Source organism: Thermobia domestica, chromosome 11, assembly GCF_964235325.1.
Source record: "Thermobia domestica chromosome 11, izTheDome1.hap1.1, whole genome shotgun sequence".
NCBI classification, from domain to species: domain Eukaryota; kingdom Metazoa; phylum Arthropoda; class Insecta; order Zygentoma; family Lepismatidae; genus Thermobia; species Thermobia domestica.
In genome coordinates, this window is record NC_137464.1 from 130782411 (window position 1) to 130806190 (window position 23780).

The window sequence follows — 23780 nt, forward strand, 5'->3', positions numbered from 1 at the left end:
GTGTTTGTACTACAGCTTCAATGTGTGCGTACCAACCGCACGAATTAATTCCTAGACCAAATATATATATGAATATGTTACGTAAATAAGAAAAAAAGAAATACACATACACTTATCAAATATTGAAAAATTATTGCGCTTTCAATATGTTGACTATCATATGGAGAGGACAGACGTTTCACATAAGCTTACGAAACAAATGAAGTAGTCACTAAACCTGTCTATTGTTTACTTCATTTGTTTCTGAGCTTATGTAAACCGTCTATCTTCTCTGTGTGATCAAGTCAACACGTCGAAAGTGCAATACTTTTTCAACATTTGGTAAGTGTATTTGTATATTTGGTATATATACAAGGTGTTTCAAAACAATACATACATCGTTTGGGAGCTGATTCCTGACACCAAGATAAGACGAAAAGTATAGACAACCTGGGTGCACAAATGCTCCCTTTCGGATTTATAGGCTGCCGAAAACATGAATAAAATGAACTTTAAAGGCTTATAGCTCCAAAACTATGAGATTTGCCATAGTCGGGTCACGACTTCACTTAGGAACTAATATGTGCACTATCCAAAAATATGTTTCAGAATCCTGAAGTACCCACGAAGCAATTTTTATAGAGGGAGTTTGGCTACGGGCATATAATCTGAAGTACTCACCAACTACTTCTATAAAAGTTGTTGTGGAAGTACCGCAGGATTCTGAAACATGGATATTTGTATAGCGCACATACTAGTTCCTAAGAGTGAAGTCTTGACCTGACTACGGTAGGTCCCATAGTTTTAGAGCTATGGACCTTTAAAGTTCATTTCATGTTTTCGGCAGTCTATAACTCCGAAAGGAAGCATTTGTGCACCCAAATTGGTCTATACTTTTTGTCTTATCTTGGTGTCAGGAATCACCTCCCAAACGTTGTCGGTGTTGTTTTGAAACACCCTGTATAATGAACACTAAATGACAGTGTAAGGTGCTCATCATTTCTCAGTTTTCTTTGGATAATTCAATGCTTTTGTTAAGTATGAGACATTTCTCTCTTAAGTTCATGTTGAAAAAAAAAAAGTCAAGAACTTGGACACACTCAATCAGCTGATTAGTTAAATAAACTTGTGTATGGAAACATTGACTCTGTAGGTCAATGTCAGGGTTCTGATATTCGTTTGTTCGAAGTGATTAAAACGCCATCTATCTTTTGTAATCTAGCCGTAACTACTGCGTTTCCATTAGAATGAAACGTGAGGTAAGCAGAAGTAGGAGCTTAGAAATTGTGTTCGTCAAATTGATAATTAGTAAAATGTGATCTCGGTATAGTTTTTGGATATTAAGTGCTCCTATACGTAAGGTAGACGGAAGAATGTAATAAATTTATGTAAAGTGCCAACGATATATGACTCGTCAGGAAATTGTAAGTACTAAATTTTAATCTATTTTTTTCCTTCCATTTCGGCCCAACTTCTACAAGTTTTTGGTGAGTGGTATGTCTTTGGTCACTAGAATAATCATATATTGTTATATTTGGGGTATTAAATTCAATTTGAGAATCTATTTGATATAAGAAACCTTTCAAAAGCATAATCAGTAAATTCAATTTAGAATATAAAATAGTAGAATGCGAATGTGTAAAAACTTCCGGACTACCATTCAAAATGGGAAAGGGTTGAAGTTAGTTTTGAATAATGTTGTTTGTGTCTGAACATTTATTTTGTTATTGTTAAATATACATACATGTTAAAGAAATTATATAATAAACTGTTCCAGTTGAAGGAGATTTATAATTTAAATGAAAAGGGATTACTTGCCCAAACTATTCCGCATTAAAGGAAGCCTAAATGACCCTTTCATAGGTAGTGGATTACTTGGTAACAAGACTGCCGCTACAAGTAGCCCATATTTTTCACTCCAATGAAGGAAATGTCTTGAGGAATCAGGGAAGGGCTGTTCTAGTCTACACAGAATGTCAACTGCCAACGCTTTTTGAACGTCAAGTTTAGTGGACCAGGAGAAATTCCGGCCTTTGAGTGTGAATGACGCGTAGTCAGCGTGTCCACTCCTACAGCCGTTGTGATGGTCTGCGCGATCAGGTTTCAGTACATCTCTACTCAAATGAGTTTTTCAATTACCTCACTGTGCGAAGTAAACACCATTAATTTTTGAACTCCCACCGGGAAACAAACCCAGAACCCCGCACGAAAGGCGAACGTACTAGTCACTAGACCATAAACGAGCTTTATTTCTATCAATATGTTGAAAGAACAAATATTTGGAAGAGCATGAGCATAACAAACACTATACGATTATCAACTCCACGAACTTGTCTCAACACCGTGGATTCCTTAGTTTTCAGATGGACATGGAGTTGAGAAAATCGAATATAATTAATCTTTACCGGCCCACTTTTTAACCAGTACATGTGAGTAATTGTGTACGAATTTTCTACGTTAAGGCGTAGGTTTCGCAAGGGAAAGAAGGTATATACCATACAATTACATTCAGTAATAAATACCATGGTGTTAAGTATCAATTAATATACGCACCTGCTTTCCACACACAAAAATATTTTTCCTATAGCTTTTAACACGTGCACACAACTTTTTCTGTTCTTCAGTCAAACATGTCTGCCTTGTCTTCTTATGGGTGTTGCCAACGTGGACGACCATGCTATCTGTTGAGAGCAATGTCAATTTTTTCTCATGCCATGGAGTTGAGACGAAATAGAGGTGACAGAAACGAAGCATAGTCATGCTTTCGAAAATAATCGTTATAAAGGTTTACTTTCCATAAAACCGAAACATTGAAGTGTTCTTTTCCATTTAATTACCATTAAATGATGTTTGATTTGCGACTTCAGTTGTAATTTATTGATTAAAATCAGTCAACTGTAGTCTGTGACAGCCCACGGTGTTGAGAAATCTGGGTAATAATTATTTTTTTACGTATGTTTCGTGTTATATTTGCAAACTGTTATACATGGCATACCTACTTTGTGACGGTTACTACCAAACAAAATAAAAATGAGGTGATTCTTCCTAGTAGTAATTTGAAGAAATGCCCGTGACAGAAAATTTCCCTTTTTCGTGGAATCACCCATATATATATATATATATATATATATATATATATATATATATATATATATATATATGTATGTATGTATAAAGATATGCCTGGGCCTTCAATCGAAATTTTGAAAATAAGTGAATAACTAATAACTAAGACTTCCAAACTATGTGAATTGAATACTCAAACATGAAATAGTGCATCTGTAAGTACTTGTTGCAATAGAGTAATAAGATCAAAGATAGAACCTGTTACTCGGACGCTGAATTCATATCAAAAAGCCGTTAGTCGCTGTCACTTATCATTTTTATTCTATGTCGATAAAGGCTGAAACTAAAAATAGTTTATTTCAACCACTTTCGGATTGAATAGAGGCCTAAGGAAGGAAATCAAACATATTTTTGGGACACTGAATCAATTGCTAAAAACCACATCTTGATAGCATTTACAGTTTTCGCTTTACGGAAATCAGTATTGAAACCGGAAGTAAGAGTATATTTTAGTCAATTTCGGTTTCGGTAGAGTTTGTGGATAGTCATAACATGTCGTCCTAAGACGCTCAATCGTTTACAAAAAAGAAAAAAAACTTTTGGCTATCTGTTACCGACATAAGTTAATGGTCATAAACAATGAAACCGGAAATAATAGTAAATTTGAACCACTTCTTGTTTTGGTAGTGTTGTGGATAGTCATATTATGTTGTGTTGAGAAGCGGAATTGTTTGTAAAAACCGTTTCTTGCTATCTGTTACTATTTTCGTTCTATGGTGAAAAAGTTGAAACCTAAACCGGAAATAGCTAATTTGAAACGCTTCCAGTACTAAAAGAGAGTTAACGAAGCAAGTGGAACTTACTCGTGAAACGATAGTTTTAAAAATACCGCTTTTCTATATACCGGTATGTTGCCGTTTTCGTTCTATGGCGATAAACGTTGAAACGGGAAGTGTCTAATTTTAACCACTTCCGGTTTAAATAGAGAGTTAACGGAGGAGATGGCAACTATCCTTGGTATTCTGAATCGATTGCAAAAATTCGCATCACGATATCTCTTGTCGTTTTTGCTCTGATACTTGTCAAGAGACCGACAGCGCCCCTTATGCACAGCATAGTTTGGAAGTCTAAAAGAGGGATCAGTGTGGAGTTGGTCAAATTCATTTTGTAAATATAGGCTATATTGAATTGTTTCGAAACGAACTATTTTTTTTTTTTTTTTCAAAGCTGTCAATAACAAAGGATTGATTTTGGTTTTGAATCGAAATTTAAAAAGGGAGAGGCTCCATACACATATCCAAATACCGATATATTGTTTTTGATGCATTTATTTTTATACATAAAATGAAAAATTACTCCATTTTACGCAACTAGGTGAATCGTATGATGTATACCGATGCTTGAGTCAAAAGTTACTTGCAGTCGCGGATGTAGGTACATATTTTGGGAGAGGTTTCTCATAGTTTTTTTTTTTTTTTTTTTTTTTTTAAAGGGGGCGTTAATCTACGGCTTAAGTGGAATCCAAACCATATGAGCTCCCACTAGGAATCAAATTCGGGTCTCCTGCGCCAAAGACGCTAAGCATATAGGTAATAGCTTATAGACTATTTTGTGTTTACATAGCTTAGACATATAGTATCTAAATTACTACTTTGAAAAAAAAAATGGATACACTGTAACAGCTCTTTTCTGCATAAATACAAGACTAACGCCCACCGCTATTGTTTCATTGCATGTATTTACGTGACATGCTTTCTTAACAAACAAACAAAAAAATCGAATTTACACCTTTCATCTTTTTCTGCATCTCATAATGTGTAGGAAGGGAGTTCATATATAAAAATATACTGTCTAACATGTAAGAGTACAGTTTTTATATATAACAATAAACTTAGCAAGAAATCTTACTACACTTGTTTTCTTCATCCGAAAAAAAATAATAAAAAGTACGGGTCTCGTTCCCCTTATATTTCCTGGACGTGAGATTATGTTGGGTAATGGAACACACTGTGAGGATCGATCTTTCATGTTGATCTATGCACTAGCCCAGGATCTCAAATTTTCCGATAACGCGGACCCCATGTTCATTCGGGAAGTGATCTCCGGACCCCCTTGCAATGCTAATTTGAAATTTCACATGCTATTAAAAATATACTAATTAGAATTATTACTGACAAGAAAATGCAATAAGTAATTTATTCTAAAGACACATGATTGTTTCCTAGTGAAGGAAAGTAACTTTCAAGACTAAAAATCATTTTTTTTAAAAAGGGAATTCACTTGATAAACAACGTTCTCAAATCTGTGGGGTCACTAATGTGAGAAATGAAATTCTTCGTGTTTTTTCCATAATTGCATTGAAATGTGGAATAATTTTTGTCACCACCAATCTTAGGTCCGATTCCGCATTAAGACGACGCTAAGTTTTAATACTGGAAATAACAGGAAAGGTCTGCTTGCATAAGTAAGTGTTAGGGAAAGGCATCAAATGTTGCAATGCCTTTTCAGACAACTCTTCGTACTGACAGCGCGCACACAAACCAATCTGAGTCAAAAGTTACTCGCAGTGGCGGATGTAGGAACATATTTTGGGAGAGGTTTCTCATAGTTTTTTTTAAATACGTGAATTGGGGGAGGATTGATGTTTATAAGCATAGAAATCACAAACATTTACTTTAAAAAAATCTGGAATTGGTGGTAGTGCTTTCCGCCACCTGAAGATGAAATCCATGAAATTCCGAGGCATCGTACAGTTAATGTACAACTGCTCTTGAAAAAGTGCCCTAACAAAGAAGAAATTTCTCTCACTTGAAGTAGTCCTATATAACCGTTGACCAGCCTCAGGGCATAAATTTAGTAAAGTAGGAAAACATTTAAATTTACACACGTAGGTATAATTTGTAATTGCTTTCTTTTTAGTAACTGTTTCAGTAACTGAAAAAAATACTCCTTGCCCAACAGGTGAGTTCCATTTTATTACAACACATTTCAATTTTTAGGCGTTGCGGACCCCCTGGCTAGATCCCACTGACCCCCAGGGGTCCGTGACCCCACTTTGAGAACTATTGCACTAGCCAATTACGCAACACTCAAGCCCCGCTTGTGGTTCGGAATTAATAGTTGGTTCCGTCCTTTATAATTTCTAAGTTGCATTGTTGCATAAGAACGAAAAACACAAAACTTCAAACCCAAACCGATTTTTAAAATTAAATCAGGACATGATGCATTTAATACTGGAATATTACGTACAAAATATGAACAAAATCATAATAAACGTTTTCGGAAAACTATTAATACGTCAGAAGAAAACTCCCCCCAAAGTGTATACTACTCCTTTCCAAGGAAAATATTTATCTAATGAAATATTTATTTACGAAGTGATTTGCTATAATTTATGTATTGATATTTCTTAAATAAGATGCCTCTCTAAAATGGACTAACAATTTAGCCACTTCTTTCATTAATTCCAAATATTTGTTAATATCTATTGTATCTTCGTAAATACAACACTACTCTCTCTTGCTAATCTTGTCGCTAAATTATTTTCCATTTCTCTCTCTTTTTCTTATATTGTCTTCATCGCTAAATAGCGTTATGACTCCACACCGACAGTACATGAAGGTTTAAAGGAGTAACGCATTTCAAAACTCCTATGCCGGATAAAGAATTCAAATTTTTGTACTTTACCCGTTAATATATTGTACAGATCAATGGTATACGATATGAACTTGGGTGCCTGAACTCCTCTTTATAACGTTGTGTGTACGCCACTGGAGGTTCTTGTGTTCAATTTGAGTTGTCATTTATGACATCTTTGATTAAATCTGTGCTGAGCAAATGTATTTTATTGCAAGTCCAGTATCACATGAACAAAGACAAGCAATATACTGCAAATACCGAAAAAGAAAGTGTTCTCAGCAATCGGCACATTCGCTATTCAGCGTTCTTTACCAGAAATGGAACGATTAGCTTCAAACTCCTCTTCCGTACAAGCTGCAGATTACTAGACAGTGGTCAGTGGTGTCAGGTTACTTAGAGGGATGGAAGTATCGAAAAAGAAAATTCCTTTAAAAAAAAAAAAAAAAAAACGAAGGTCGCTGACAAACGACATCCCACACCCTCTGCCCCTCCTTCGCGAGGAAAAAAATAAAGGGGAGGTAAACTTCTAACTCAATCTTCGAAATTGGGTTCGACAACACTGCCATCTATTTTTGTAAGTTTCGTAAAAACTGAAAGCTATGCCCCCTGCGAACGTAAAATTGTACTTCTTTCTGACGACACTATTTCATGGCTTTAGACCAACCTTAATTATTGTTATCATGATATTTTGTTGAAAACCTTCCTTTTTAAGGCCATTTCTGCATAATTTTGGAAGAAATCGTTCCTATATGAAATTGTCTTCCATGTTGGAGTCTATATTTTCATGTATCATATATGAATAGTTATCACAAAGTTCTTCGCCTCCTTTGCACTCTTACATTTAAGTACATGGTAGATTGTATGAGAAACGTTTACATGGTGGATTACACCTAGTCTTCCGGCATGAACATCTAGTCAGTTGCAAAACTGAATCTGGAACACATGACATTTTACAGCTAACAGGGCATAGCATTCCATCTTCAAACTGCCATCCATGACCAATGTGAGATGGGATTGTGGGTTGAGATTGATCGTCTCTATTGCAAATCATTACTCGGTATGTCGGTAGTTTACTCTTTTTATATCAGGAATTAAAGCACTTCTTGTAGGTAGTATTTTTTTTACTAACTAACTTCCTTCTTCGAAAATAAATACCACCGTAAGTCTGCGAGTTTACAAATAGTAGTTCCAGGTTTATAAAGTTGGCAAACGAACGCCTCTAGCTCATCAAATGTTTTATCAGTGGTTATTTCACTTGAACCTAGAAATGTCATTGCCTGGAGGATTTCACTGGAGATGAGACGTGGTGTCATCACTACGAGCCGGAATCCGAAAAACAGTCCATGGAATGCCGATTTTTACGAGTGCAGCATGCAGGCTCTGGTTCATCGTTGGCAAAAGTGCATAACGAATGATGGGAACTATGTGGAAAAATGACAATCTGTAGCTGAAATATTGCTCTGTTTAGCTGTGCTGTTGTTATTTATGTATCTCCATTAGCTTCCATTTAAAAAAAAAATAGGCATTACTTTCGGAATGACCCTCGTAGATTTGACACACTGTTATGATTGCTCAGAAATACAATGTAAGCGGGAGGGCTGGGGCACATAGAACATCAACTGTACTTCAGGCAGCTTTAAAGGCTGGAATTATAACTTCTCAAGAATCTAGCGACATAATACCTGCTTTAATTGTGGACAGGAGCAAAATAAGGCTTGCGAAACTTAAAGTTGGTCGGAATTTAAAAGAAAGTTCTAGAGATGATGATCCCATTACAAGCCTATACTTTGATGGTCGAAAGGATGTCACTAAGATACACACACGCATCGTTAGAGAAAAACACTTATCATTTGTGGCTGAACCTAATTCTCAATATGTTGGTCATCTGACACCATCCTCTGGCTCTGGACATGACGAGACCACAGCTACTTTCGAGTACATCATGAACCAACTCAAAGGTGGCTTTGATGAAGATGAGGTTCTTGGGTGTGATGGAACAAACACTAACATTGGTTGGAATGGAGGTATTCTTCGAAAATTAGAGGAACTAACAGGAAAACCTATGTAATTTGCTACTTGTCTCTTGCATTTTAATGAACTGCTGTTCCGGGCTCTCTTCACGCGTATTGACGGCTCTTATTGAAGCCCCTATTCTTACACAGGTCTCATAGTTTCAAAACTATCTGACTGTGAAAAGCTTCCAGTGGTGCCATTCAAACCAATAAAATGTGATTTACCTCATCATAGTCCAGAAGAGCTCAGAAATCTAGTAAAGGCCTGAGATACTTGTTCCAGATATCTCAAGCCATTGACTCCGGAGCATGCCCGGAAGAGCTTGCTTCTATGATCCCTGGCAAACTAGACAAAGCTCGCTGGTTGACTGCTGCAAACAGAATTTTAAGATTATATATTGCAACAAAGAAACCAACCAAGAAATTAATATAAATTGTGGCATTCATACTTACAGTCTATCTGGTTATCGCTATCAATATCGTGTCAGAACACAGTCTTCCATTGTTGACGGTCCTCTTCACGTCTTTCGAGACAATTCATGGGTCTAGATACTTACCAAGGGAATACCAGGCTGTAATCCGTTCATCCATTCATACGAATGCATTCTTCGCAGTCCCAGAGAATGTTCTTCTCGCCATGATGACTGATGATCGACTTGCTGTCCGACAAGATGCATTACATAAAATTCTTAGTGCTTGAGAACACGAAGCAGGTAATCATCATAACACCATTAGATATAACATCATTCCCAGACTGAATTTTGAGGCAAGAGATTACACTGAAATGATCTTTTGGGAAAGCACTGATGTTTCAATAACTGTACCACCAGTTCTAAGGACAGTATCAAACAAACAGCTCATGGACAAGCTTTCACTTCCTAACAACATTGTGCCAGAATGGTCCTTCACCGTCTATCCGTGGCAGTAGAACGGATAGTGAAATTAGTCACTGAAGCAGACTCCCGAGTATGTAGCAGTGATGCTAAAGACGGGATGATCAGATCAACCTTACTTTCTAAGCAAGCTGTGTCTAAATTTCAATCAAAGTCCCAATTTGTGAAAAATTTTCCTAACAGTGACGAATTGAATTAGTTAATCCGGCCCTATATATGGTTGGTTGGTTGGGTAGGGCTGGTGGAGGAGCCCTAGGCGCAGCCATCTCCACGTGGTGGGCTCTGGGTCGCTTGGCCAGGCTATATGGCCAGGTGAGGGAGGACCTGCACAACCGCTTAACTGTACTGAATTTGCCCCGTTTTCTGGCCCAGAAGAGGCACCCCTATCCCTCCCAGGGCATACAACTGGCATTTTTATACTTGAATGTCAGTTTTCATAGCAACTGACATGTATTTAACCCAAAATATGTTTAACATAACTAAAATTAATGAACAACTTCGGTATTTTTTGTAATTTTCAGTTAAATTTTGAAACTTTCAGGCAACAGTTCTCACAGATATTATTTGATTTGAAAAAAAAATCTATTACCTGTAACGTCTATGTGGGTGGACCACTTTTGCCAGGTATTACATTTCGTTCCGAGAAAAAAGTGGTAAAACGCTGCACCCTATTAGGATACTGTTAGATGTGATATGTATAAAGAAAAAAAATAAAATCTTTAAGTTTTACACCCCACGTTTATGCCGGTTAGGCTAAAGGAGACGGTGATGATGAGAAATGAATAAAATGGTGGAATGAAGAAAGTGGGAGGAAACGGGAGAACCCCGAAAAAACCCACGAGATATGTATGAAGAAGAAGAAGGTGGAAAGCCGAGAAGAGGTGATGAAAAGAACGTGTAAAACTACACGAAGATGATGTAAGGTTACAAAGAGAAAAGAATGCCATTTACAAGCATGTGAAGGACACAGAACATAACATTAACTGTGCGAGATTGAAGTGTTAGACCAAGAACAAAGGATAAGAAAGAAAACGTCAGACTTACTGAAAAACAACAAGACTGTGTCATGAATTGGAATGTAAGTGTTAAACTCATGAACAGTTAGGCATGTCATTTAAAAATACTTAGTTTCTAGCTTGTTTAGGTCCACTACTGTCTATCGGACCAGGGGAGGAAATGGATTAATAGTTTTTAGTTGCTCTTTTTCAATTTTAATTCTGATTGGCTGAGATCATTCTGAGCAGCCAATCAGTTCAGAACCAGTTTTCATTAAATTAATGGAGCATAATTTCTCGCTTCCGAGTGGTTATACCAGCTGGAGCGGGTAATGTAAAGTTAATTCTCTTATTAATTTTAATCAAAACTTGCTTTGTTTAGAAATTTCTTTAGAAGCATAAAATACTAAAACATTTGGCATCTCCTACCAACCACAGCGAAAAATTATAAATTTAAAAAAGTTCCTTCTGTGAAGTAGAACTGCTGCCTTTGAGATTCGTAATTTGATTAACATTAGGCACGACCACTTCACCCCCAAGAAGTTGTTATTAACATCTTTATAGACAATTCCAATCTAAGCCACTACTTCTAATCTTCTACACGGCTACGGCTTTTCTTTGTTTCACAGATTCTCTTCTATTCATGTTGTCATCTCTACTATGCATAACTCGTATTTACAAGTTCTGTTGTTCTTAAGTGTGTGTTTCAGACTTCCATTGCCTCTCCTCACCAAATTACAAATTTAACTGATTTAAATCTCATATTCTCCACATCGTCAATGCAGAGATACTAGACTTACAAACACGTGTACATGTACTTTCTTGACAGATAACACTATATTAGGTTTTGCGCTTACCACAAAAAACAGTGAGTTGTAATTAAATTTTAGGAACCAAAGAATAATGGAACATGTATACTTACGGAATTTTCCATTCCAGAGAACATAAACTTAGGGCATCGAACGGATATTGCTCGTGTTTTGTTAGTGTCCTGTAATAATAATAATAATAATAATAATAATAATAATAATAATAATAATAATAGTAGTAGTAGTAGTAGTAGTAGTAGTAGTAGTAGTAGTAGTAGTAGTAGTAGTAGTAGTAGTAGTAGTAGTAGTAGTAGTAGTAGTAGTAGTAGTAGTAGTAGTAGTAGTAGTAGTAGTAGTAGTAGTAGTAGTAGTAGTAGTAGTAGTAGTAGTAGTAGTAGTAGTAGTAGTAGTAGTAGTAGTAGTAGTAGTAGTAGTAGTAGTAGTAGTAGTAGTAGTAGTAGTAGTAGTAGTAGTAGTAGTAGTAGTAGTAGTAGTAGTAGTAGTAGTAGTAGTAGTAGTAGTAGTAGTAGTAGTAGTAGTAGTAGTAGTAGTAGTAGTAGTAGTAGTAGTAGTAGTAGTAGTAGTAGTGGTGGTGGTGGTGGTGGTGGTGGTCGCGGCGGCAGGGCTATATGCCGAAATAAAAGGAAAAACGTTTTCCTAAGGATTCACGAATTCACCTTTTACTCCTGAACTATTTCAACTTCAATCAACAAAGGTAACTTTCAAGTCTTAAAGCCATGCCACAATCAGTGACGATGCTACTTTTAATTTCTTAGGGGAGCAAAGGAGGGGCAGATACATTTTGGGGGCTGTCTAATTTTGCATACCAACAATGACAGTTTTATTATGTTTGAGTCACATTTCTGTACAACGTGTATTACATTATTATTATCACATTATATAAATTAAACTTATTTCAAGTAAAATTTGCAACTAACAAACAAGGTAACGCCTGCACATGAAATACTTTTCAATGCTTTTGATAGCCTACAATACACATAAATTAAACGACTTTTCCGTACGTACAAGTACCACGTTCGTCTATACCATACATAGTAATCTGTTTTGATATTCCGATGTTATAACGAAAAATGTTAATGAGAGGACATTTGATGATTGTACAGCACAAGGCAACTAGATTTCTACAGCACTTTACATATGCCTATGGAAATAAAGAAAGAATAAAAGTGTACTTCTGTTAATTAAGTTAATAGTCCAGGAAATCTAGAGCAATTTTACCCTCAACCTGGGCAAAATTGCAACCTTTAGTTTTACACCTGTATTTTGTTTAGGTACCTCACCTGATGAAAATATCCAAAATCACTGTCCGCTGTTCCGATTTTTTATTTCCCTTACTGTTAAACCTACGTCCTTCATTTTTTAAATATTATTGTTACCAATGTCTGGTCTACGCGTAGGAATTTTTCTGCCGGAGTATGAGGACGTACAGTGTTGCCAGGGTCCAAGAAATATTAATTAAAAAAACAAAAATAGACTTTCTTCTTCTTCTTCTTCTTCTACGGGTTGGGCATGATGGGTACAAAAGTCACTTCGTTGCAATTTGTGGTCTATGAGCGTTCCAACGAGGTATAATTCATGTCTCTGTGTCAATTAAGAGGGCTACTAGAGCCTCCAACGTAAAGGTCTACGATTTTTTCGAAAAACTATGGTCCGCCATTTTGAAACCGTTTTTGGGGGTGTTCCCGTGGTCCGATTTTGTCGGATTTTGGATATTTTCATCAGGTGAGATACCTAAACAAAATACAGGTGTAAAACTAAAGGTTGCAATTTTGCCCAGGTCAAACCGTATTTTGACTCGACTATAATTCTCCTGTTGCAAGGTGCTGTAGAGAACATATCGACCACTTTCGACAGCTCAAGAAGTTTGCATTCTGTTTCTATCGCTAGAAAAGCCAAATGCGTTAAACTGGTATCCAGCATTCTATTACGAGTAAGCTTTTAATTCGTTTCAGACAAGAAAATCATCTTTCACAAGCCTGTAAATGATGTGTTTATCTTGTTGGACAGACACACTTTAACTTTGCTGCGGATTCTGTCATTTCCTTTTGTAATGATATGAATAAGGAATGGATACTTCATCCGGACATGAATACGTGAAGATCTTCCACAAGCAAAATGAAGCTCTCCATTTCTCCAACTTTCTTGCACATATCGATTACCATTAGACGAAACCGACGATTCATGCAGTGTATGTACAGAGTTTGGGGAACTTCCTTCTGATATCGACTTTGAACACCACTAACAGAATCACTCATGACACTAGCCCCGTCGTAAGTTTGTGCTACACAATTACTGATGTCAATAGAATTTCTTAAAATAAGTTGTTTTATACGATTGAAGAGAGATTCAGCGTCCAGTGCCTCAAGTGCAGCAAATCCCAAAAATATTTCCTTTATCTCTCCATGAAACATGTAACGAAGAACAATTGACAGGTGTTCTTTATTCGTTGTCCTTAGTTTCGTCGATCATCAATGTAAACACTTTAGCTTCTTCCACTTCTTGATTTTTTTTTTTTTTTTAATGAATGTAGAAATTAGGTATATAAGCTCACTTTGGATAGAACTATGCATTCTGAGGGCCTGTTTCAATATGTTTCCGGAGGATTTCGTCATATTTTGCAATGAACTTCAGAAGCTTTAGAAAATTTACTCTGTTAAGACTTTCCTCTCCCTACTTGCGCCTGCAAGTAACGCAAAATATATATGACTACAGATATTTAGCGCCTATTTTTTAATAGCCTGTTCATGTTGTTCACTTAGTTTTGAAATCCAATCGTATGGAAAGCTAACTCCTGGAAAACCCCCGATAACTAAACTGTAAACCAGAACCTTCATTTCAAACAATTTACAGCCGATTGTCAGCTCCACATGGAGTTTTAGTTCCAAGAATTCCAAACGCTGTTCTTTAAAGTTAGTTAGGAGATTGCTGTTTCATATATATCTTATACTCAATCCCCTGTTCTCAAACCACCTTTCTTGTTCTTACATTGTCTGACATCTGTTTCACACTAGCCATAGTATTGGAAAGAAAGTACTGACACAGTGGCTGTTCCCGCAAATATGGTCAAAAGAGGGATTGAGGGAGGAAATTATCAAAATTAGCAAGGGAACTTGGAAGAAATCTGCCGAACTGCACTCAGTTGAGTGAACGAACTATACATAAATTACAAATACAATAAATAAAATATACCAGTTTAACGTCCAACGTTATAACAAGTCCAATAAACGAATGAACCATAACGTAACCGTTCTGAATATTATTTTTGATATTTTTCTAGCTCATTGATTCCAGACAGTTAAAAACAAAAACAAAAATAAACAAACAAAACAAAACAAAAAAAAAAAAAAAAAAAAGGGGCATGGACCTTGCAACACAAAATTAAAAATTTTTGCCTCATACCACAGAATTCCACAATATCAAGTGTTACTTACGTAAATTTTGATAATTTTTAACCCTGAAAAGGGACAAGTACTACCACCGAAATTTACAGAGATATGTATTCGCATCTTAAAAAACAATAAACTATTTTTTGGCAATTGCTAAATATAAGGGGTAGTCCTATATACTCTTTCCTTTAAGATGGGTGCATCAATGTACCCATGGAAGATAAGGAGTCCATATATTAGTTCATAAACCCGTGTGTTGTAATAAAGTCATATTGCAGAAGATAAAGTGTGACAAAAATTGACACATAGTAAAGCGTATTGCTTACGTAAATTCTTACGATATTTCTACTTATAGAAGGTCACAAGTAGGACCACTCAAATCTACAGATATGAATTCAAAACCTAGAGAACATTTATTAAATTTACTTTTTTTTTGACAACTCCTAAATTTAAGGAGTCGGTCAACACACCCCACCCGAAATTTAAGATATGAATCAATGTACCAACGCCTTATGGAAGAAAATAGACTTATGTACTCATCCTTATAACCATATCACAAAATAAACCCCATCAAAGAGGATAAAATTAGGTCAAGAACCTCCGAAAATTGAATTTTGACTTTTTTTTTAACCCATAGAAGGGAACCACATAGATCTCAAAACCTGGGGGTAAGCCAAGGTACTCTTGCCAAAATTTAGATAGAGCCGTCCTAAATGACGCAATGCCACGTGATTCAGTCACGTAACGCACACAGCCGATTTTCCTTAAGTGCCAAAATTACTACTACATCGCAGTCACTTACTGATAACCTAATCCTCAGCACACAATACGTTGTGTTCCATGTCTTTCAAAATGGGAATACCGCACACATTAGCTTTCTGCTGCTCTAGTGGGTAGCTTATGTGTCTTTGGTGCACGTGTTATCGGGTTTTATTCCCGTTGGAAGAGGAAAAAAATTCCCGGTCATTGATCTGCATTAATCATCCATCTACTTTAGCGTGATGGGGATGAACATTAGACGCTAAATTGTATATATTATTTCATCACACACTCTACTAATGTATCTGTAAGTAATCTTTTTCGTTTAATATCATATGCGGGGTTCCCAGTTATTTGGCGAGCACGAACTCCCTGACTTTTCCAAGTTTCCCAGGTCACGATTTACAAGTTTCCAGGTCTACATACAATGTAAAAAAGCGTTCAACCAGGGGTTCCTCACTTATTATGCATATACAAAAGTATATATAGTGTGTGTGTGTAGATAGGTAGAGATTTTGCATAACAAACTAATTTATTTAATAAAATATCCACTAGCAAACAACTGGGTAAGGTACAGAGATAATAGGTTCTGAAAAGTAAAAATCCGTAATTCCCTGATTTTCCCAAGTGTTTTCAGCTCCTCATAAAATTCCTTGACGTTTGCTGGACTTTTTACAAGCAAGCTGAGTTTCCTGACTTTTCCAAGTTTTCCAGCTCGGTGGAAACTCTGACATGGGTACATTTCTTGATTTTCACGTAACTGTGCAATTTCGTTCCTGTTGCGCATTATGTACCTTTTTTCACATTATTTTCAGTCTGTTAGCATCAGGAATTTTTACCTTTCACCAATTCGGCCAAACACATTGTTCTTTACTTTTGTACATAAGTATACGAGAGCCACTCCATATATTTTGCAATACGCAAGTACTATGAGAGATAAAGTAATGATTCCTCTTTTCGTGACGGGTGAGACATCCGGAGTATTGAAAACATACGGAACTGCATTGTCCAATCTATGAGTTTCGTGAAAGAGTGACATTTGTGATCAAAAGGTGGACAAAGGTGTGGTTGGAAGAGAGATCTCACGCGAAGCATTTCGAGCCATAATTTACTATGATTTTCGCTTTGGCTTAAACGAGAAAGACTGTCTCCAAAGATTGAGGTCAGCGTTTGGGGATACAGCCTTATCATATACAACAGTGTTTAGATGGTACAAGGAATTTCAAAGGGGTCAGAGGTCTTTGCAAGATGAAGCCCGTGAAGGAAGACCTTCGTGTTCAACAATGCCGGATTTAGTGGCTGCTGTGCAAGACATGGTCTCTAAAGATCCAAGGTGTACCTATGCGATGATAGAGGAGGCACTTGGCATTGGATCCTCGTCAGTGGACACAATTTTACACGAGCATCTCAAACTGAAAAAGGAATTTCTCGGTGGGTACCCCATCAATTGTCTGACTTCCAGAAATCAGAGAAGGTCAGAATTGCTCGTGAAACCATGGGTAACTTAAACCAAGGTCGACACCAGTTGATTTCTAAAGTTGTAACAGGTGATGAAAAATACATCCCATTTTATGGCTCCCCACTCGTCGTGTATGGACCCACGAAGATGACCCGACGGCAATTACTGAAGAAAAAAAGAAAAAAAAAAAAAGCGAGCGATGAAGAAAGTAATGTACGCTGTGTTCTGACGAAGCACTGGTCTCGTCGCAGCTATTAAGTTACAAGAACAGAAAACGGTTACAGCAAACTGGTACACAACAGTCTGTTTGCTCCAAGTCCTTGGTTCCTTGAAAATTCGAGGTTTACTCTACCACCACGAGAATGCCTCCTCGTACACTGCAAAGCAAACAGTGGAGTATCTCCAGGCTATGTTAAAACACTTCTGCATTCCCCTATTTCCCTAATTTGGCTATGTGTGACTTCTGGTTCTTCTTTAACCTTAAAAAGTACTTGCAAGGACGTCGTTTTCACACAGAAGACGAATTTGAAGAGTAGATCATGGTTTTTCAACAGCATTCCAAGACAAGAGCGGCGTTGGGCCTTTCACTTGTGGCAGGAGAGATTAAACAAGTGTACTGATGCCGCAGGGAATTGCTTTGAACACATGTAAAAAGGTTATCATAGGACGTATAGTCCTCTTGAATTGCAAAACTTTTGGAGTAACCCTCGTATTTAAAATTATTGTTAGAAACTACTCCTGAAACCATAATTGTTATACAACAAATAAGTCCCATATATATATATATATATATATATATATATATATATACAGTGACTTATTTACGATTTTGTTTCGGGGGTGGGGATGGGGAATTTGCTAACTTTATTCCTAGAAATGTGAAAATTCTGCAAGATATGTCATTTACTTTAATATAGTAAATAAAATTTCGGGGGGATTTACGCCCCGAAGGTCCCCTCCCCCTTAAATACACCACTGTATATATCAGTTATTGCATTATCTGTAACTACGGATAGAAATACTGCTGATACGATATTTTACATGCATCCAAACCTCTAATAATGACAATGGATGAACTATTGAAGCAGCCTTACATACACAGAAAGAATAATACTTACATGTAATGCATCGTCCCATGAAATTAATTCTTGTTGCTGTGAATCATATGTATCTGGAATAATAATAATAATAATAATAATAATAATAATAATAATAATAATAATAATAATAATAATAATAATAATAATAATAATAATAATAATAATAAAATAATAATAATAATAATAAGAAGAAGAAGAAGAAGAAGAAGAAGTTTTGATTCAATATTAGCGTACAGTAATGAAATTACAAGTAAAAAATTAAATAGGACGGTTTTCGAAACGGGTAATAAAAGTTTCGCAAGCTGTAATATATATGCTAAAGATCAAGGGAACGAAATAAACTGTCAATATGTGACTGTAAATAGCTATGAAAGTCATTGTCATGTTCATCAACTCAAGGAGTTAAACAATTTCTTAGAAAGTAACTCACACCTGAAATACTTTAGTTGATAAAACCAAATATTTGTTACAAAAGAAACTTGATGCTTAAGGTGGTAAATTTAGCCAATCCATTTATTCAATCACAGTCTATGACGAAAGAAAAAAAACCGACATTTTGTATTTGTGAAGATTGAAAATACGAATCTGTTACTATTCTAAGATTAACATTGCTTTTTCACATATACAAATATAAATAATGATTATATATAATATCTTATTGTAGCGTGTAATAATCGAATCTGTAACCATTTAACAAAGGGGAACTACAAAATCAAATGATGAAGGAAAGGACATGTATTTATTGCTAAGTATAAACTATGTAATTGAAAACAGAGGAAAACCACTGACTAAAAAAAATTGGTGGTATAATTAGTTTTTACCCTTTTGATTGTACAATGTATAATTGATTGAAGTTAACATCTTATCACATATAGTTTTGTATTAGATCATATATATCAATCTTTGTAGCCCTAAACAGTATCTTTACATATTCAATGTTTCTGCAATATTTGATAGGGTTTAGATTTATAAAATATTTCTCTATTTGTTTTTATGTTACTAGACTGTCAATCAGGGTTGGCTGGTTTAAACCAAAACACGAAAAATGTTCACAAAAGTGTAAGTGTTCATGAAATCTTCATGAACACTCATTTGTGGGTTATCACGTTTCACTCCCGTATATTATATTCAAACCTGAATTCCCCAGTCATTACTCAAAGAGATTATACTACAAAAGGAACTTATTATATATATATATATGAGATTATGAATGTTACTTTAGTGATTTTTTAATAGTTTGTTGTTATTGTTATGCAATTGCAATCAAAGAAAATTCTAAATATTGTTTCGTTTTAATAATGTTTAATATTGATAAAATACATTGAAATGCCGTACTTTTTTTTTTGGGGGGGGGGGGGGTCATACAAACCCAACCTGGGGCATTTATTGAAATCAGAAGTATCTTTGCTATCCATTTATGTATAAGTGGGTAAGAGCCAAAGTGGACTCAAATAATTCGCATTTATTCACTTTTCTTACTGATATGCTAATTAAGTCGTCGTATTTCTTTAGCTTGGAGTAGTAAAAGTCGTAGTGAACTAACCTGGACTAAATTAGTTCTGTACTCTGCAGTATTTTGAAATTGTCCATATGTAATTATGTATAATGGTTTCACTTGTGCAACTGTTTATCTTTCTGTCCTTCTGAAATGACTCTTGACAATTATATTAACAAGTATGTAAAGATCAGTACAACGTATTTTCATCAGGAATCCTGCGTGAGTGAGTCGGCAGACGTATCGCATTTGTGGCCAATTAGTCCCGGTTTCGAATTCAAGTGGAGGACAATTTCTTTTGGGTGTAAGCCGAGAAACGGTTTGGATTCCGCTTTAAGCTTATGTGACTCCTTCCAGCATGACCCAGTTGTTGCATAATAACACCAAGTCAAAACAAACTTATTTCTGTCCATATGTGATATAAATACATACAGCAAATTATTTAAACCAAAAAAAAAAAAAAAATAAAAAAAATAAATAAATAAATAAATAAATAAATAAAATTAAAAAAAATTAAACCAAAAAACCAGGTTATTTGTTTTTTTCAATAAAAACCATGTACTGCCTCCATTTACTAATCACTCAACTTTACACAAAGACAAGGAAAATATTGTATTGCGAGAAATTATTAATTAAAATATACGTGCAGGATTTTCTGTGTACGTTCGACTTCTTTCACCAAGAAATTCTTATTGCCATTTTTTTGGGCAATACTATCTATGATAACGGCTTATAAAAACTTACATAGTTATTTTTTTCTAAATTTAATGACTTAGAGTTCTTACATAAATAATCATATAATGTAGACACATATTCGTTAACTTACATCAATTTATCTATTGTGCCTACTTTACAAAATTTATGCTATCGTCAGCAACTAATCTCTTAATCGCAGATGATGTATGCTTCTCTCCAAAATAGTTGTCGCATGTCCTTAGAAATTAAATTAATAGATATAACTCATTCTCGTGAAACAAAATTTTATGTCTTCTTGAAAATGTCCATAAGACGAAAACACATTTCCAAAATAAAAAAGTAATAAAAATAAAATGCCACGAAAAAATAAAATAAGCAAGTTATAATTTAAAAGAAATATCTAAAACTTTAATCCTGACATTGTAGGTTCCGTTTTTGTAACGTGGTAAACATGCAGAGAAATTTACGAAGAGAGAGAGACGGAAATATATGCTTTATTAGAAATACAACGTAACTCTGTCGTAATGTTGGCTATTATACACAGTACATCTGGCACTGTGGTAATATTCACAGTTATTAATCATTTTATACGTAAGAAAAGGACTAAATAGAAATAAGCCACGATGTATGTGAAGAGAGGCGATCAGGGAATTTCTGTTAGTAATTTCAGTATACACGTTTACCAAGTGTTATTTGAATCCACCTTTGTAATCTGTAATTGTTTCAATTTTTCGATGATCATCAGCTGAAGTCTGCAGTAAAGTACTTTTTTAAGCTTGTTTCTGTCATTTCGTTAAACAACAATTTTTGTTCCAAAAATGTTTCTCAATCCACTTAACTATTCACTTAATTCTAGTTTATTTGAATATTTACAAATAGTTCAAAATTATGTATTCAAGAACACACTTAAAATTTGCATGTTATCCTCCAAAATTTCTTTCTTTCTTTTCTTTTTTTTTTTTCTTTTTAATGTGTATATATTAACTGCACAAGTTAAATGACTTTCTAAAGCAAAATAAATCATATTCTATGTTCATAATTTCTTAGTAGATATGTGTTATTACTCGGTAATGAGGTTATTAATTATGTTATGAAAGTGTAAGCTTATAAAAGTCATGGTTATTTATGTATTACTTTATTTGTAAGTTTTTTTATGGCACATATATATAATTATTTTATAATTTTGACAACTGTATGCGTACTCGAGAATATTCTCATTTGCATACAAAACTGGCAAATACAGTAGAGCGTCGATTATCCGAAGTAATTGGGGGACATGGGTGTTCGGAAAACTGGTTTGTTCGGATAATCGAACTGTACTTAACTGTACTGTACTGTACTGTACTGTACTGTACTTCTACAGCCAGTACCAAACCGACAGAAGTGTGCTGATTGTTGAAACACAGCGACTGGCGGCTTGGCCGGTCAGCAGCGCCTTATGAAGGCCCCATTAGAAGCAATGTTCCGCCAGCAGTGGCTCAGTGCGGCGACTACTGTGGGAAACTTGGTTTGGGAGTGAGGGGGATGATGAACGGTAGGGTGGGAGAGTAACAGGTGCGAGCGAGTACACAGTTCGGTTAAGCGGTCGTTCGGTTGACCGACGTTCGGATAATCGACGCTCTACTGTAAATAAATAAATAAACACCATAAGCCCTAAACGACACAAGCCCTAAAATTTCTTCTAGCGCTACCATCGCGACCACGCCACGAATACTGTAGAAGCAGTAAAAATGGGTACTGAAAGCTGCTATGCCTTGTCGAATATTTAAGTTAGTAGTTTCTAGCAGGGACAAAGGTAAGTAGGTTATAACCTATAATGTGTCATTAAAATTTTAGGGAATCTTTCAAAAGCAACGTAGCTAATTAAAATTTAAGAAAAATTTTTAAAAAAAAGTTTAAAATAAGTATAATTATTACAAGAACAACACTTTATTCAAGACCACACCCAGGAGATACATTGAAGTATAAGCCATCGAATCAGTTTAGAATCAATAAGTTGAGTTTTTTACTTATTTATTTTTTTAGTTTCCGTTTGCGTCTTCATGCAACGTCATGGTTACGAAAAACGAATCTACTGTTGACATGTGGCCCAAACTACGACGTCAAATTAAAATTCGGTGCAGTTGAAAGTGTACAGGCCATCTGCAAGATCAACACTCACAGTATAAGACATTTTCCTCACCTCCACTTGCATTATCTCACATTCAAGAGAGCTGGATTATAGAACAATGCAATCGGCCAAACCAGCAATAGCTGCTATTTTGGAGGAACATGTGAGGTAAATTTAGGGGTGCGACATGTACAAACGGGGAAGGGTAGCACTTGTTTGTAGAACAGAGAAGTAGACCAGAATCGAATTCTAGTGATAAACGAAGCATACATGTTCCGAAAGACGTTTTTAATCAACTTCAATCCCAATCAGCAGGAGTAATTCTTATGCTTCCAAGAAAACACATCTTATATCATGATTTAGGTCCTATGTACTTATTATTGATGAAAATAACTGCGAAATATAATCTAAAAAAGTGATGTGATGTTTATCAATAATAATAGACCTCATTAGAAAGCCTGAAATTAAACCTACAGAATGTTTCATAAAATTAGTGTTACATTGCTTCATGAGATAGTGTGAATCAATCTTCTCCCCTCTAACTTCAAATCTAAATAATAGCAACAACTCCTTAATTTCAAACAAAACAAACACTATGTTTAATAAGATCGCAGTTTTTTTTTTTTTTTACGAAACTTTCGCGGAACATGTTTTTAGCATCGGTAAAGGTAGAGTCAAATTCACTTCCTCATTACTGACCAATTACAACTTGTTTCTTTGGTAAGCGTCGGGAAAGATATACGCTATATTGCAGCAAAATCTAATACTACGAGAGTTATCGAAAAGAAGAAAAAAAAATCGAGGGGAGGTGGTTAAACCATTTCTTCATAATTGACTGACTTTAATTCTACGCTAAGGGATTGCGAGAAAGTCAGAAACGTCATGGACACCATATTGTATCAAATCGAGTAATTTTTACTAAAATTATAGCGAAATACAGTTGTAAAGGAGGTAGGATTAATTCAACCCTCATTACAGGTAGCCTTGTTAAAAACTCAGGTTTGTTTTAAAAAACAAACCAGTGGCTAAAACTGGGTTTTATTGATCAAAGGTTTTATTGGACAAAATTGAGTATTAAATTTTATACATACATTTAAAGCCATATTCCTATTTAAAATACATTTTAAGCATTCATATTATAATATGCACATGAAATTATGGATCTTCCTTGTCAGACAAAGGGAATCTGTGAAGCCGCTTCGCGTTTCGTGGGGCATACTTCGCCACTGGCACTTGTTTGTATTCCGATTTACTGAAAGGAGGACATAGATATTTTTTTTAGAATAACAAAGAGGTAGGTAATATTACATAATATAGAATAAGAAGAAAATCTTTTCTACACTCAGGATTCAAATCCCTGG

The 23780-nt window shown here is 35.4% G+C and overlaps 1 protein-coding gene across 4 annotated transcripts in view; it reads right to left on the reverse strand.

The window, feature by feature from the left end:
- LOC145664449 (DNA topoisomerase 2-binding protein 1-A-like) overlaps positions 1–23780 on the reverse strand; it is a 1008895-nt gene that overhangs the window by 99709 nt on the left and 885406 nt on the right. For all 4 annotated transcript variants that reach the window (XM_081731135.1, XM_081731136.1, XM_081731137.1 and 1 more), the window contains 2 exons: positions 18137–18189; positions 11507–11575 (listed from right to left, as the gene is read on the reverse strand). In XM_081731135.1, the coding sequence (XP_081587261.1) occupies positions 11507–11575; positions 18137–18189 (122 nt within the window). The remainder of the gene's footprint in view (positions 1–11506; positions 11576–18136; positions 18190–23780) is intronic.